General features: G+C 35.3%; 1 protein-coding gene across 1 annotated transcript in view; it reads left to right on the top strand.

The window, feature by feature from the left end:
* LOC135128992 (neurotrimin-like) overlaps positions 1-15,212 on the top strand; it is a 353,567-nt gene extending 338,355 nt beyond the window's left edge. Inside the window, exons 8-10 of the mRNA XM_064056075.1 lie at positions 14,096-14,170; positions 14,222-14,311; positions 14,612-15,212. Coding sequence (XP_063912145.1) covers positions 14,096-14,170; positions 14,222-14,311; positions 14,612-14,745 — 299 coding nt within the window. The 3' untranslated portion in view covers positions 14,746-15,212. The remainder of the gene's footprint in view (positions 1-14,095; positions 14,171-14,221; positions 14,312-14,611) is intronic.
* Positions 15,213-15,654: the final 442 nt, after the last annotated feature.

Raw genomic sequence — 15,654 nt, 5'->3', positions numbered from 1 at the left:
GCTCCCAGCGTTTTTTTTCTTTTTTTTTGAAGAAATTGAAAGAATCTTGAATTCTTACTTTAGAAAAATCTCGGAAATCCTTGGACTTTTCTTTTCGAAAGAATCTGAAAGAAGCAAGTTGGTGTCTTATCTAAAAAATGTGAAAGGACCTTGGAAGGACCTCGTCTTCCGTTTTCTAAAATATGTAATTTCAAAAAATGTCTGCAGTACCTGGCATTTTTGAAAAATTTGAAGCAATCATGACCCTTAGTGACTTTAAAAAAATTACAGACATTTGGGGGCTGCTGCCTGATTGGTGCTTTAATTTTGGAAATTTTGAACCAATCTTACGGAACTCCCAAGGTTTTTTTTTTAACTGAAAGAATCTTGAGACCTCTTGTACTCTATTTTTTAACGATTCGAAAAAACCTCATTTATCTTGTTGTTCAGTTTTTTAAAAAGTTTGAAACAATCTAGTGCCTTGCTTTAATTTATAAAAATCTTCTAGGTCGCCTGTGTTTTGTTTTTATAGAGTGCAAAAGAATCTTCATGTGTTTTGTAAAAAAACTGAAAAAATCTTTGGGGGTCCTTGTGCTTATGTTGATGATGATTATGATGTTTTGTTTTTGTAAAAGTTTAAAAGAACCTTGGGAAAATTTTGGAAGCCGATTGTCTTTTTAAAAAATGTGAAATTGTCTTGGATGTCCCTGGTGATTTTCTCAAAGAATTTGAAAAGACCCGGGAGGATCTTGGTGTGGTGTTTTTGAAAGAATTTTGATATTGGTGGACTATATATATATTTTGTTTTTGAAACTTCGTCAACCACTGCTACTTTGTTTTTAAAAAAAATTTTGGGAGCTACTACTTGAAGTAAGTGAAATTAGTTTCTGTGTTTTATTTTTCAAATATTTGGAAAACATCCTGGAGGCTGTTGGTATTTTCTTTTTAAAAAGTTTAAAAAAATTTAGAGGCCCCTGGTGTCTTTTTTTAATTTGGAAAAATTTTCTGGATTTCCTGTGATTTGATTTTGAAAGACTGGAGAAAAATTTTGTAGACCTTGATGCTTTATTTTCGAAATATCTAATTTGGAAGAATTCTCGGAGACATTAAGAAGTGTTTTGTCTTTGAAAGAATCTGAAAAAATTTTCGTAGCTGATTTTCAAAGGATATGAAAAAATTCCTCATGCTGCTAGTAAAGAACCTCAAAGAATCTTGAGGGCCTTGGTGTCTTATTTTTGAAATGTTTGAAAAAGACTCTGTGGGCTTTTTTCAAATTGACAGAATCTTGGATCCCTGAGTTTTGGTCTGAACGAATTTGAAAGAATTTTCGGAACTGTTACTGTCTTTATTAAAAAATGCGAAAGATTCTTGGAAAATTTTGTGTTTTATTTTTAAAAATATATAATTTGACAAAAACTCTGGACTCTCTATTGCTTTCATTTTTAGAGAGTTTGAACCAATTTTGAGGACCCTCAGGCTCTTTAAAAAGGAAATTAAAAATCTTAAGCGCTGCTAGTGTCTTATTTTTGCAACAATTTGAAAAAAATCTCTGGTGCTTTATTTTTGGAAGAGTTTGAACCAATCTTGCGGACCCCTTGTTGTCTTATTTTAACTGGTAGAATCTTGGGTCTCTGGTGTTTTACTTTTTAAACAACTTGAAAAAATGTTGTTATCCACTGGATTTTGTTCTTGAAAAATTTGAAGCAATCTTGGGATAGCCTAGTATATGAAAGAATTTTGGAAGCCCCTGGTGTTTTTTTTGAAGAATTGGAAAAGGTCCTGAGGACTCTTGGTGTCTGCTTTTCAAAGAGTTTAAAATAATTTTTAAGGTCTCTAGTGTTATTTTTTTTTTAATTTGGAAGAATCTCCTGGATTTCCAGCATTTCGATTTTGAATGAATGTGAAAGAATTTTGGTTTCCCTTCCCATATTTCGTAAAAAAACTGAAATAACGTTAGAAATCCGGATGTTTTATTAAAAAAACTTTGAAAGAAGTTTGGAAGTTGCTGATCCTTTTTTGAAAGTACTACACTATGTTTTTAAGAAATTGAAAGAATCTTGGATTCCGGGAGTTTTGTTTTCGAAAGAATCTGGAAAAAGCAAGTTCAGAGGATGTATCTTATTCAAAAAATGTGAAAGAATCTTGGAAGGTCCTCGTCTTCCGTTTTCGGAAATATGTAATTTCAAAAAATGTCTGCAGTTCCTGGCATTTTTGAAAAATTTGAAGCAATCTTGAGAACACCTAAGTATTTTTAAAAAAATTACACACATTTGGGGGCTGCTGACTGATTTTTGCAACACTTTGAAAAAATCTCTGACACTCTTAGTGCTTTAATTTTGGAAATTTTGAACCAATCTTACGGCACTCTCGATCCCTTTTTTTAAACTGAAGAAATTTGAGACTGGTGGCTCTTGGTGTTGTGTTTTTGAAAGAATCTTGAGACCACTTAGTGTTTTTTAACTGAAAGAATTTTAGCGAGCTAGAGTTTTATTTTTTGAAGAACTTGAAACAACCTCGTCAACCACTGCTATATATTTTGTTTTTGAAAAAAGTTTGGAACAATCTTGAGCGAACCTAGTGTCTTCTTTTTTAAGATTATGTAAGAATTTTGGAGCTACTTATCTTAGAGGTTTTACTTTCCAAAGATTTGGAAAACATCCTGGAGGCTGTTGGTGTTTTGTTTTTAAAGAGTTTCAAAAAATTTAGGGGCCCCTAGTGTATTTTTTTAATTTGGAAAAATCTTCTGGGTTTCCTGTGTTATGATTCTGAAAGAGTGTGGACGAATCTTGGGGATCCTGGTGCTTTATTTTCGAAATAATTTAAAAGAGTTTTTTTTGCTGATAGTGCCTTTCTTTAAAAAATATGAAAGAATTAATTCTTCGTGCTTTTTGCAAAACAACTCAAAAAAAATTGAGGGCCTTGGTGTTTTATTTTTTTAAACATTTGAAAAAGACCCTGTGGGCTTTTTTTTTAATTGACAGAATCTTGGATCCCTGAATTTTGGTCTGAACGAATCTGAAAGAATTTTGGGAGCTGTTATTGTTTTTATTAAAAAATGTGAAAGATTCTTGGAAAATTTTGTGTTTTATTTTTAAAAATATATAATTTGACGAAAACTCTGGACTCCCTATTGCTTTCATTTTTAAACAGTTTGAACCAATTTTGAGGACTCTCAGGTTCTTTTAAAGAAATTAAAAAATCTTAGGCGCTGCCAATGTATTATTTTTGCAACAATTTGAAAAATCTCTGAGACCATTGATGCTTTATTTTTGAAAGAGTTTGAACCAATCTTGCAGACCTCTTGGTGTCTTTTTTTATCTGGTAGAACTTGGCCCCTTGGAGTTCTATTTTTTTAAAGAAGTTGGAAAAATCTCGTCAACCACTGGTGTTTTGCTGTTGAGAAAGTTTTAAACAAGCCTGGGAAAGCGTAGTGTCTTCTTTTTTAAGAATATGAAAGAATTTTGGGAGCTGTTTGAAAGAATTTTGGAGGTACCTGGTGTTTTATTTATTAAAGAATTGGAAATTGTATTTTGTTTTTGAAAGAGTTTAAAGCCATTTTAAAACTCTAATATTTTTTTTAATCTAGAAGAATCTTCTAAGTCCCCAGTGTTTTGATTTTGAAAGAATGTGAAAGAATCTTGTTCATGTGTTTTATCTTTCAAAGAATTTGAAAAGACCCTGGCGGTTTTTGGTGTTTTATTTTAGAAAGAAATTGAAAAGATCTTGGTCGCCCTTTATTACTGTTTTCTAAATGTAAAAACATGTTAGAGACTATAGTGGCTGTTTCTAAAGAAATTGGAAAAATCTTAGGTTCCTGATCTTCTATTTTTGAAAGAATTTGAAAGAATGTCCAAATTCCCTCGGGTTTTGTTTTGAAAGAATGTGAAAGAATCTTTGAAGCCTCTTTTAAAAAATGTATTTTGAAAAAATTGCTGAGCACCCTGAGGCTTTAATTTTTAAAGAGTTTGAACCAATCTGGAGGGGTCTTTAAAAGAAATGAAAAGATCTTAACCATCCATACACTTTGAAAAATTCTCATTAACTCTGGTGTTTTTGAAAAAGTTTTAAAGAATCTTAGGGCCCCCTTGAGATTCTTTTTTATTTAGGAAACTGAAATAATGTGACGAGATGCTCGTAATATTTTTTTTAATGTGAAAGAATCTTGGAAGCACCTTGTGTTTTATTTTTCCAAGAATTTGAAAAGACCCTTGGAACTCCTAGTGTTTTGTTTGTAAACGAGTTTGAAAAGATCTTGGCTGGCTTTAAAGACTGTTTTCTAAATGTAAAAACATATTCAAGGCCTTAGTAGTATTTGTTTAAAAAATTGAAAAAATCTTAAATTCATGGCTTCTTATTTTTGAAAGAATTTGAAAAAATCCCGTGTATCCCTGAGGTTTTGGTTTGAAAGAATCTACAAAAATTTTGGGAGCTTTTAATGTCTTTATTAAAGGATTTGTAAGAATCTTGGAAGCCCTTCGTGTTTCAGTTTAAAAATTGGGCAATCTTAGGCCCTTTAAAAGAAATGAAAAAACCTTGATTCCCTCTCTAATGTCTCATTTTTCAACAATTTGAAAACATTTCTATTTTATTTTTGAACGCATTTAAACCAAAATTGTGGATCCCTTAGCGTCTTTTTAACTGGAAGAATCTTGAAGCCCCTAGTGTCTAATTTTTTGAAGAATTTGGAAAAATCTCCTTGATCACAGAAGTTTTATTTTCGAAAAAGTTTGACAGACTCTTGAGGAAGCACAGTATCTTCTTTTAAAGAATGTAAAAGAATGTTGGTAGTTGCTCGTCTTTTTTGAAACATGGAAGAATCTTGGAGCCCTCAAAAAGGACCCAGGGGGCTGTTTTGTTTTTGAAAAAAAATTCAAGAATCTTAGAGGTCCTTAATGTCTTTCTTAATTTAAAATAAACCACTGGGCCACTTGTGTTGAAGTCTTTAAGAGTCTGAAAGAATCGTGGAACCTCTTGATGCTTTTTTTTTAACTGAAGGACTCTTGGGGACCCTGGTGTTTTCTTTTTGACATAATTTGAAAAAATCTCTTTGACCCCTACCCTCTTGTTGTTCAAAAAATTTGAAAGAATTTTGGGAACCTCTGATGTTTCATTTTTGAAAAATGAAAATACTTGAATGGTAAATTCGTGGAAACTCCCGATATTTTGCTTTTGAAAGAGTTTGAAAATTTTTAGTTTTTTTTTATATTAAATTATAGTAGTCTCGATATCAAAATCACATTTTGTAGTTTATCTAATGAAATTAACTGGGGAACTTCTGTCGACATAACGTCGAAGTTCTCCCCTGGCCTGCTCGTTCACCAGATTTGTCACCAATCGAACATGTGTGGGATATCATGGGCACAAGTCTCGGTAACTTGCAGCATCCCCCGAATTATTTAAATGACCTCCGTATGCGACTTTAAGAAGCTTGGGATGAGATCCCACAGAACACCATAAAATACCTTCTTTCAAGCATGCCTCTCCCAATAAATGAGTGCATTAGAAATCACGGTGGGTCCACACATTATTGAATACATTTTTTATTTCACAAGTTTTAGGCCTGCTATTTTAATCATTTATTTGGTTCGATTTAGTTCACATTTGGTGAAACTTTTAGTTTTATCAGTCAACTAATTCAAGGTTAATTAATGTAAAATATAAAATTATTAAAAGTTGATCTGTATGTTTTCTCCTACTAAGACCATTTTGAGCCTGATTCCCGGATTAAGTTAGGTACTGGGGCTCAAAAGTATTAATTGACTGATTTCAGCATGTGTTTAAAGTATCATATCTCACCCTGTTTGTCTTCAGTTAACTCCCCCCATGCTGTAAATAATTTGACTGGCAGCGCGCGTTCCATAAATAATACAATTACGAGAAACGTGCCGCTAATTAGAAAATTTTAAGCTTCACAATCAAGATGTTTTTGATTTGCTGGCATTTTCCTGCAGGTACTCAAGCACGGCCTACTTTATGACAATTTATATAATTGTCTCGTAACGCGAAAAACATTGCACGAAATAATACCGTATCCAAACAAAGCCAATTAATTAGACGATCTTTCACATTCTACATTTCCCCGAGAAATTATTGTTTGTCGGGATGCCTCGACGATGTTTGTTGATGTAGGTAATTGGAGCTTAAAAGCTAAATTACAAATTAATATTAAACACGAGAGACAAAACCGTGAGTAAATCCCCCATTCGTTGCCCGTCACACGCAAGTTTCTCTTCAAGCACATCCGAAGGCGGCAAATCCTGTGATCCACGTGCGAAAGCCCCGTTCAAACATCATCTGCTGATCGTCTCGGCGTACGAGAATTCGTACAATGATAATTCATGCGTCTGATAAGACGATGTGCATGCACCTGACATGTGGAAAAGTCTTCTCTTTGCCCTCGACACCCTCTTTTCACCACTCTTGGATGACAGACGCGGGAGTCGGCACACAATGCAGACCTACTAAATCGTACATTCGATTTCTATGAGTCGCTTTATCAGATTGATGGCGAACCATACCTGACTTGAAAGGAACGTGGGGTGTTCCGAAATAAAAAAGAAATGGCAACGGAAAGGCCTCGATGTCCGTTTCGCAATTATGAAAGGAAACGGCACTGGACGACATAAACGCACAATTAACGAGGGGGGCTTTTTGTAAAGAGGAGTCACGATTAATCATCTCGGAGAGTGCCACAAGGACCGGGTCGCAACTATTTCCAATTCTGGGTCAGATGTGCGATGTGTCTTCGGGCTTGTTGGAGATTTTTTTACGAGCGGAAAAAGTCTTGGTTTAAAGTGGTTACTGTATCGATCGAAATTTATACCTGTTGACAATTTTTTACTACCAGACAATTCCGCTTTGTGGGATAGTACGAACAAGGTAGGTCGTAATTAAATGTAGCAGATCAAAGTAAATATAAAATATCCAATCCACTGAAACTTTTTATCAAATGAATGTCCTACTAAACAACATTTAGATAATTCAGAGAAAACAAATTGTATTAAAAATTGGTAATCTCGGTGAGCTAAATCGATAGAAAAAATATCAAATTAGAGAGGAATATGAAACCATTATCTTTTTCTGCTTTTTCATAGTAAACACGCTTATTCTCTCTTTCCACTTATCTTTTTTTCTCGACGTTTCGCGATCCCCAGAATACGAAAAAAATGGTCTCCCGTTTCCGTCTGTCGTCTGTACTAATTTGTCTTGAGGCAGGTTAGGCGATGCTTAAGAAATCAATTTGCGCTCTATTAAGAATTTTCATTATTTCTGACCGATATATTTCTGGCCAATAACATGTTTTTTTTTAATATTTTTAAAATACAAATAAAAAATTATTGATATTCTTATCTTGGTAGGTGGTCCGTAATGCACCCATAACCAGTTGAAAAGATTAGTCGACAGTTAGGACCCCCGAGAAGGTTTCACATTCTTACAAAAAAAAAGACATATGGGGTCCCCGAGAAAGTATCACATTCTAAAAAAAAGACAATTGAGACCCCCGAAAAGGTTTCACATTTTTACAAAAAAAACCTTTGGGGCTTCCGAGAAAGTTTTACATTTTCAAAAAACACAGATGGGATCCCCGAGAAGGTTTCACATTCTTACAAAAAAACATTTAGGCCCACAGAGAAGGTTTCACATTCTATAAAAAGTGACAATCGAGATACCCGAGAAGGTTTCATATTCTTAAAAAAGACATTTGGTGCCCCCGAGAAGGTTTTAAATTTTTAAGAAAGACAGTTGGGAGATCCAAGAAGGTTTCACATTCTAAAAAAAAACAGTTGGGACACCCGAGAAGGTTCCACATTTTTACAAATGACATGTGGCATTCTCGAGAAGGTTTCATATTCTTAAAAAAGAGACATTTGGCTCCCCCGAGAAGGTTTTACATCTTTAAAAAAACAGTTGGGACCCCCAAGGAGGTTTCACATTCTTACAAAAAAATAACATTTGGGGCTCCAGGGAAGGTTTTATATTTTTAAAACAGACAGTTGGGATCCACGAGAAGGTTTCACATTCTTAAAAAAAAACATTTTGGGCTCCGGAGAAGGTTTTATATTTTTAAAAGAGGCAGTTGGGATCCCCGAGAAGGTTTCACATTCTTACAAAAGGACATTTAGGGCCCACGAGAAGGTTTCACATTCTATAAAAAATGACAGTTGAGATACCTGACAAGGTTTCATGTTCTTAAAAAGGACATTTGGCGCCCACGAGAAGGTTTTAAATTTTTAAAAAAGACGGTCGGGACCCCCGAGAAGATTTCACATTCTATAAAGAAAGACGGTTGGGATCCCCTAGAAGGTTTCATATTCTTAAAAAAGACATTTGGCGACCCCGAGATGGTTCCACATTTTTAAAAATGACAGTTGGGATCCCTGAGAAAGTTTCATATTCTTAAAAAAAGATATTTGGCGCCCCCGAGAAGGTTTTACATCTTTGAAAAGACAATTCAAATCCCCGAGAAGGTTTCACATTCTTACAAAAAGACATGTGGGGCCCCTCGAAAAGGTTTCACTTTCTATAAAAAAGGACTGTTGGGATAGCTGAAAAGATTTCATATTCTTAAAAAAGACATTTGGTGCCCCCGAGAAGGTTTTAAATTTTTAAAAAAGACGGTTGGGACCCCCGAGAAGATTTCACATTCTATAAAGAAAGACGGTTGGGATCCCCTAGAAGGTTTCATATTCTTAAAAAAGACATTTGGCGACCCCGAGATGGTTCCACATTTTTAAAAATGACAGTTGGGATCCCTGAGAAAGTTTCATATTCTTAAAAAAAAGATATTTGGCGCCCCCGAGAAGGTTTTACATCTTTGAAAAGACAATTCAAATCCCCGAGAAGGTTTCACATTCTTACAAAAAGACATGTGGGGCCCCCAAGAAGGTTTCACTTTCTATAAAAAAGGACAGTTGTGATAGCCGAAAAGATTTCATATTCTTAAAAAAGACATTTGCTGCCCCCGAGAAGGTTTTAAATTTTTAAAAAAGACAGTTGAGACCCCCGAGAAGGTTTCACATTCTAAAAAAAAACAGTTGGGACACCCGAGAAGGTTTCACATTTTTAAAAATGACAAGTGGAATTCTCGAGGTTTCATATTCTTAAAAAAGAAACATTTGGCTCCCACGAGAAGGTTTTACATCTTTAAAAAAACAGTTGGGACCCCAAGAAGGTTTCACACTCTTACAAAAAAAAAAAATTGGGGCTCCGGGGAAGGTTTCATATTTTTAAAGGAGACAGTTGGGATCCCTGAGAAGGTTTCATATTAAAAAAAAAAAGATATTTGGCGCCCCCAAGGCTTTACATCTTTCAAAAAACAATTCAGATCTCCGAGAAGGTTTCACAATCTTACAAAGAGACATGTGGGGCCCCCGAGAAGGTTTCACTTTCTATAAGAAATGACAGTTGGGATAGCCAAGAAATATTTCATATTCTTAAAAAAGATATTTGGCTCCCCCGAGAAGGTTTTACATCTTTGAAAAGACAATTCAGATCCCCGAGAAGGTTTCACATTCTTACAAAAGACATGTGGGGCCCCCGAGAAGGTTTCACTTTCTATAAAAAAGGACTGTTGGGATAGCCGAAAAGATTTCATATTCTTAAAAAAGACATTTGGTGCCCCCGAGAAGGTTTTAAATTTTTAAAAAAGACAGTTGAGACCCCCGAGAATGTTTCACATTCTAAAAAAAAAACAGTTGGGACACCCGAGAAGGTTCCACATTTTTAAAAATGACAAGTGGGATTCTCGAGGTTTCATATTCTTAAAAAAGAGACATTTGGCTCCCCCGAGAAGGTTTTACATCTTTAAAAAAACAGTTGGGACCCCCAAGAAGGTTTCACATTGTTACAAAAAAAAAAATTTGGGGCTCCGGGGAAGGTTTTATATATTTAAAAGAGACAGTTCGGAGCCCTGAGAAGGTTTCATATTCTTATAAAAAAGATATTTGGCGCCCCCGAGGTTTTACATCTTTCAAAGGACAATTCAGATCTCCGAGAAGGTTTCACATTCTTACAAAAAGTCATGTGGGTCCCCCGAGAAGTTTTCACATTCAATAAAAAACACAGTTGAAACACCTTAGAAGGTGTCATATTCTTAAAAAAGACATTGGCGACCCCGAGAAGTTTTAACATTTTTAAAAATGGCAATTGGGATCTCTGAGAAGGTTTCATATTCTTAAAAAAAAACATTTGGGGCTCCGGGGAAGGTTTTATATTTTTAAAAAAGGCAGTTGGGATCCCCGAGGAGGTTTCACATTCTAAAGACATTTAGGGCCCACGAGAAGTTTCACATTCTATAAAAAATGACAGTTGAGATACCTGACAAGATTTCATGTTCTTAAAAAAGACATTTGGCGCCCCCGAGGAGTTTCTAAATTTTTAAAACTGACAGTTGAGACCCCCGAGAAGATTTCACATTCAATAAAGAAAGACGGTTGGGATCCCCAAGAAGGTTTCATATTCTTAAAAAAGACATTTGGGGACCCCGAGATGGTTCCACATTTTTAAAAATGACAGTTGGGATCCCTGAGAAAGTTTCATATTCTTAAAAAAAAGATATTTGACGCCCCCGAGAAGGTTTTACATCTTTGAGAAGACAATTCAGTTCCCCGAGAAGGTTTCACATTCTTACAAAAAGACATGTGGGGACCCTCGAAAAGGTTTCACTTTCTATAAAAAAGGACTGTTGGGATAGCCGAAAAGATTTCATATTCTTAAAAAAGACATTTGGTGCCCCCGAGAAGGTTTTAAATTTTTAAAAAAGACAGTTGAGACCCCCGAGAAGGTTTCACATTCTAAAAAAAAAAACAGTTGGGACATCCGAGAAGGTTCCACATTTTTAAAAATGACAAGTGGGATTCTCGAGGTTTCATATTCTTAAAAAAGAGACATTTGGCTCCCCCGAGAAGGTTTTACATCTTTCAAAAGACAATTCAGATCTCCGAGAAGGTTTCACATTCTTACAAAAAGACATATGGGGCCCCCGAGAAGGTTTCACTTTCTATAAAAAATGACGGTTGGGATAGCCAAGAAATATTTCATATTCTTAAAAAAGATATTTGGCACCGGGATGCCTTACGCTAATAATAAACTGTTATTCTAGAGTGCATTATGTGTTTGCAAAAATTTAGATATTGGAGCATCTTCTGTCTTGTTTCATCAACTTCTCAACTCATAAGTTGGCCCTATCGGTTTTCTAAAGACAATTGCACTTCAGACCAAATATAAGCAAGTGTGTTTCTTAACATAATGTGTTCGAATCATTGACAGTGGCGGTGTATGGGTGATCAGAGTATGATACGTGAATGAATTCAGAAAAACAAGTTCAATAAGATTTCCAAAAAAATATGTGGTGTTATTAGAAAAAATTTGGATGTCGGAGACGAATCCAAACCAATTTAGAGCTTGTCAAAACACATTTATAGGATACCATTTAGCTTCTTACACTGTTACGGGTATTACTTATCTCTACTTGTTTTAATGTGTAGAGGTTAACATAAATGACAGTTCGCAAATTTTTTTTTTTTTATTTTTCAAAAAACTGGGATTTGTTGACCCAATTTTTTGCGTAGGTCCAAGAGAACAACTAAGTATGCACAAATTCATTGTTGTACTTTCTTTCTTCTTTGTTGTCTACGCTTCGTATACTATCTTAGTTGATTTTCATTTAGTGCTACATGTTATTATTATTATTATTACTCCTTTCTAATTCAGTTTTCTTACTTATTCTGTTTTCTTGTTTTTAAGGTACATATTACTGCGTTGTTATATGATGAGGGTGCTGGTCCATATTTTAGCGAAACAATTTTAATTCATGCACATACTTGACAAGTTTGGCTGCAATCAATTCACTTTAATCAAGCTCGAACATCGTCAGGTGTAACCCGAAGTGAGGCGATCGTACCCGAACTTGCCAAGCATGTGCGCAATTTCAGATTTTCCCCCATCATATAGCTACTAGCAAGAATGGCGATCACGTGCTTAAGCCGTCTGTTTCCTACAATTTTCAGTTAAACTTTATTTTTTGTCCCGGTTGCTATTCTTATAGCTTAGTTGAGAGTTAATTCTATATTAATAATTAATTCTAATATTTCTACTATGATGTTTTTTGATCTGGTTTTTAAAATGTCTTTAAACCGCGAAAAGATTGACACTTGGCTAGTTCTCAGAGAGAAAAAAGGGTTTGGTGTATTTTTTTAATGACCAATAGGAAAACATTTTGCTTTCATTTAATAATCAGGTGCTAGGTGACGAATTGCACGTGGATATCTCCAACAGGACGGGGCGACAGCGCATTCTGCAACAGACGCGTTAATATAACTATCCTAATTATCCACAGATCTCATCAAATGAAAAAAAAAATCGTGCCACGTAGGCACGTTTTTCAAAATGAAAAGACTTAAACAAGTCAATCTAACCAACATTGATAACAATGATCTAACAGAAATTTCGAGTATTATTGTAAATTGTGCTTTGTTTTCATTTTCGCAAATTCGTTTCGCTTATTGTTTTTCCAATTTTCGAAAACTATCCACGTGTTTTGGCACAGAACCAGAATTTTCTTCTGTAAAAAATGTTTTCCGAAAATCATAAGCAATTCATCCTCATTATTTTGAAGCAATATCGGAACATGCTGCAGGAATTTATTGACCAGCTTGATCCTGAAGAATTACCGAATGGATATTTTCAGCATGATGGCGCAACAGCTCATAGATCGTAAACAGGCTCGAGCTTTCTCTAGGAATTTAATTAGCTCCGACGCAGACCATATCACCTAATTTGACACTTTCAGATTATTTATTGTTCCCGACTTTGAAAAACACTATTTTTAAACAATCAGTAGATGCAATCGAAAACTTAAAAGTGAAAATTATGTAAAAGTCTGAACGTCTTTCCCCGGTAGTTTTTCAGTTATGTTGTACAAATGTTTTAGTTTTAAATATTTCTCAGTACTAAAACAAAAATAATCCTAAATACGCATAAATAATTTACATTAATGTTAATGTTGAATTTTATAATTAAGCACACAAAAGCTCTACTTCCAGGACAACAACACACCACAAATTTGCTACACAGGTAATCGACCTGTAATGACGCGTTGTTAAAAACACAAGTAATTTTAGTTCATTTTAATACTGAAAAAAGCTCCTAAGACCGCCACAGAAAGCTTCTGCTGAAAAAGCCTGTTCGTTGGCGTCATTTTTCTCCCTTGTGATCAATGTTTGATTAAGTTGCTCTACAAAAATAGCAAAACGTTCTGCAGTCTTCGTCTAGTCCCTGAGTAAGATCTGATTACCATGAGAAACTGAAGCCCTTCACTGAGCTTTTCGCTGAAAATGAGAAAACATATATATTACTCTACTTAGTCTTCTTTTCTCTTTAGTACATTAATGATAACTCTTCTAGGGGTTTTAGATATTTTTATGTAGCTACAAAAATTTTATTGTGGGGACTCAACCGATTTGTATTGTTTTGTATCACAAGGTAAAGTGCAGTTTGTGTATATTTAGAAATCTGAGAGACGTTAACGTCAATAAAGTTATTTCAGATTTAATCCGGCGACATTCCTGTGTTACAGTAGCATCTACTTTGTCACTTGTATCGTGTAAGACAAGCCAAGACTGCTCATTTGACTCGTTTTACTGCTAAATGTGTCTCTAGTTACATTAGACGTAACTAATACTGTACTTCATACATATCTCCCACTGTTTGTTGTTTTGCCAGGAAACCTAACATCCTGCAACTGTGTTTTAATACGTTCAGTTATCTCAAATGTGATGTTTGCGTCAATCATACGAACACACAAACTTAATTAACTGTTTAACTTAAATTTAGTTTTTTCCTCTCGATTAAGTAACAAGCACCTATATTGCAAATAACCTTAAAGATTTAAAGGTTTACTTTGTTCAAGACTTCCACTCGGAAACAGCTTCCAGCATCTAACAAATTGTTAATTGTGTTAATCTCCCAGCTTAGGATTTAAACTTTAAACTTAGAAACTTTTAATATACACCACTTTATATCACGCGCAACTCTAAATTTCAGGCATTCTTGATGCCCCAACTATACAGATATACCCCGGAGTCACTTAATCCCGTTCTTTTACTTTTCGTTGCAGACATTCCATCACCTTCCACCCAGAAAACCACAACTTCCACCACAGCCGCTCCGATCAACTTATCACTGGAAAAAGGTAACAACTTAACTCAACCAAACGTACTTACGACTCCTCTTTTTTAAGTAGACACGTCAAAACAACGCAGCCGACCGAAGGAACCGGCCCCAGACCTCGGCACCAATGAAATATTTGAACCTGAAACAACAAAAGAAAGAGGTAAATGTGCGAGACACGTTCGAATTTATGTGTGTTTTTCCTTCTCCTTTCCACCGTTTCACTTGGCATTATGTGCTTTTTATTTGCTTGTAAATGCTAGTCGGTCCGTTAGGAGGACGTGTGGAAAGCGGCACCATGCCAGATTAGGATCTACCGGGTGTTGTCTCATCGTACAGCCAATTTAAACCCCGAAACAATTCAAGACAAAATATTTAGTTCGACACGATGAGGCTCCGCCACGTTATCACTTATTAAAGAGGAAACATGTTGTAGTTGACACACCCTGTATATTTTCCGCAGATCTCCGTCTACGCAGCAACCCCAGCGAAACCAGCCAGGAACACAATATCCACGACAGTTTCTTCTTCTCGTCAGCAACGAGGCTTTGGTCGAGCTGGCTATGGCTTATCACTCTTGTTATTGTTTTCACCTGAAACGACGGCTGGGTAGGGAAATTGTAATATAAATGTAATATATCGTTGCTCTCGGTTATTTTTGTCGAAGATTGATATTTCAGTATTATGTGCATTCCAGTTAGTTTGTCCCGGGTAATAAATAACAACGCCCTGTGTTGCCACCTCTGTCACGTGTCATGTAAATAAATAAAAATCAAGTAGCAAGTGGTATTTTGTTTGATAAGTAAGTAGGTTTTAATGCTATAGGTGTAAGTAAACCATCTCCGATTTTTGTAAATAATTTCATCCTAACGTGCGTCCCTGCTTTTTCCTTCTGAATATGATGTAGAGGCTAAATGACCAGCCTATATATTTTTAAACAAAACTCGTGTATGTTTTATGTAAATATAATACTCTTGACTGTTGCAGAGTTGAGACTGAAATTATTTTATTGTAATTTGTGTTTTAAGATCTGTAATTCTTTTAATAAAATCTTCTAATTTAAATTAGATTTTTATTCAACATTCCCGACGCCCACGAAAACGAGGATATTAAAAATGTAATTGATGTAAAACGCTTGGTGCTACTTTAAGTGGGCGCAGATAATAAAATGGAAGCTATTTTTAAATAGCCCCAACATTTTACTTAAACTGTGTTATCTATTTCTTAGTAACTCGAATTTACACGACTAATTACACAGCGATTACGCACAAAATAATTCCGGCTTGACTGGCTTCTCTCAACATTCGCTGGACTCGACTCGACTGAATAGTAATCGTTCCCGAAGGTGGCCTGTATTTAAACCCATACTACCTTCTAAATGTTCGGCGATCGAGGTCTTTCTGGAATCGCCATCGCAAGTTCCGCTTCCAGACTTTTCTTTAGCGAACACCGCCCGGCCGCCGTCACCGACGATGAGTCATCGTCGTACGTACTAGAACTCATAGG

The sequence above is a fragment of the Zophobas morio genome, unplaced genomic scaffold (assembly GCF_036711695.1).
Source record: "Zophobas morio isolate AGI-343-1 ecotype UQ-CSIRO unplaced genomic scaffold, CSIRO_AGI_Zmor_V1 ptg000014l, whole genome shotgun sequence".
Taxonomy (NCBI): Eukaryota; Metazoa; Arthropoda; class Insecta; order Coleoptera; family Tenebrionidae; genus Zophobas; species Zophobas morio.
Note: the sequence above shows the minus strand (reverse complement) of the source record. Positions and strands in the feature narration are given on the sequence as shown.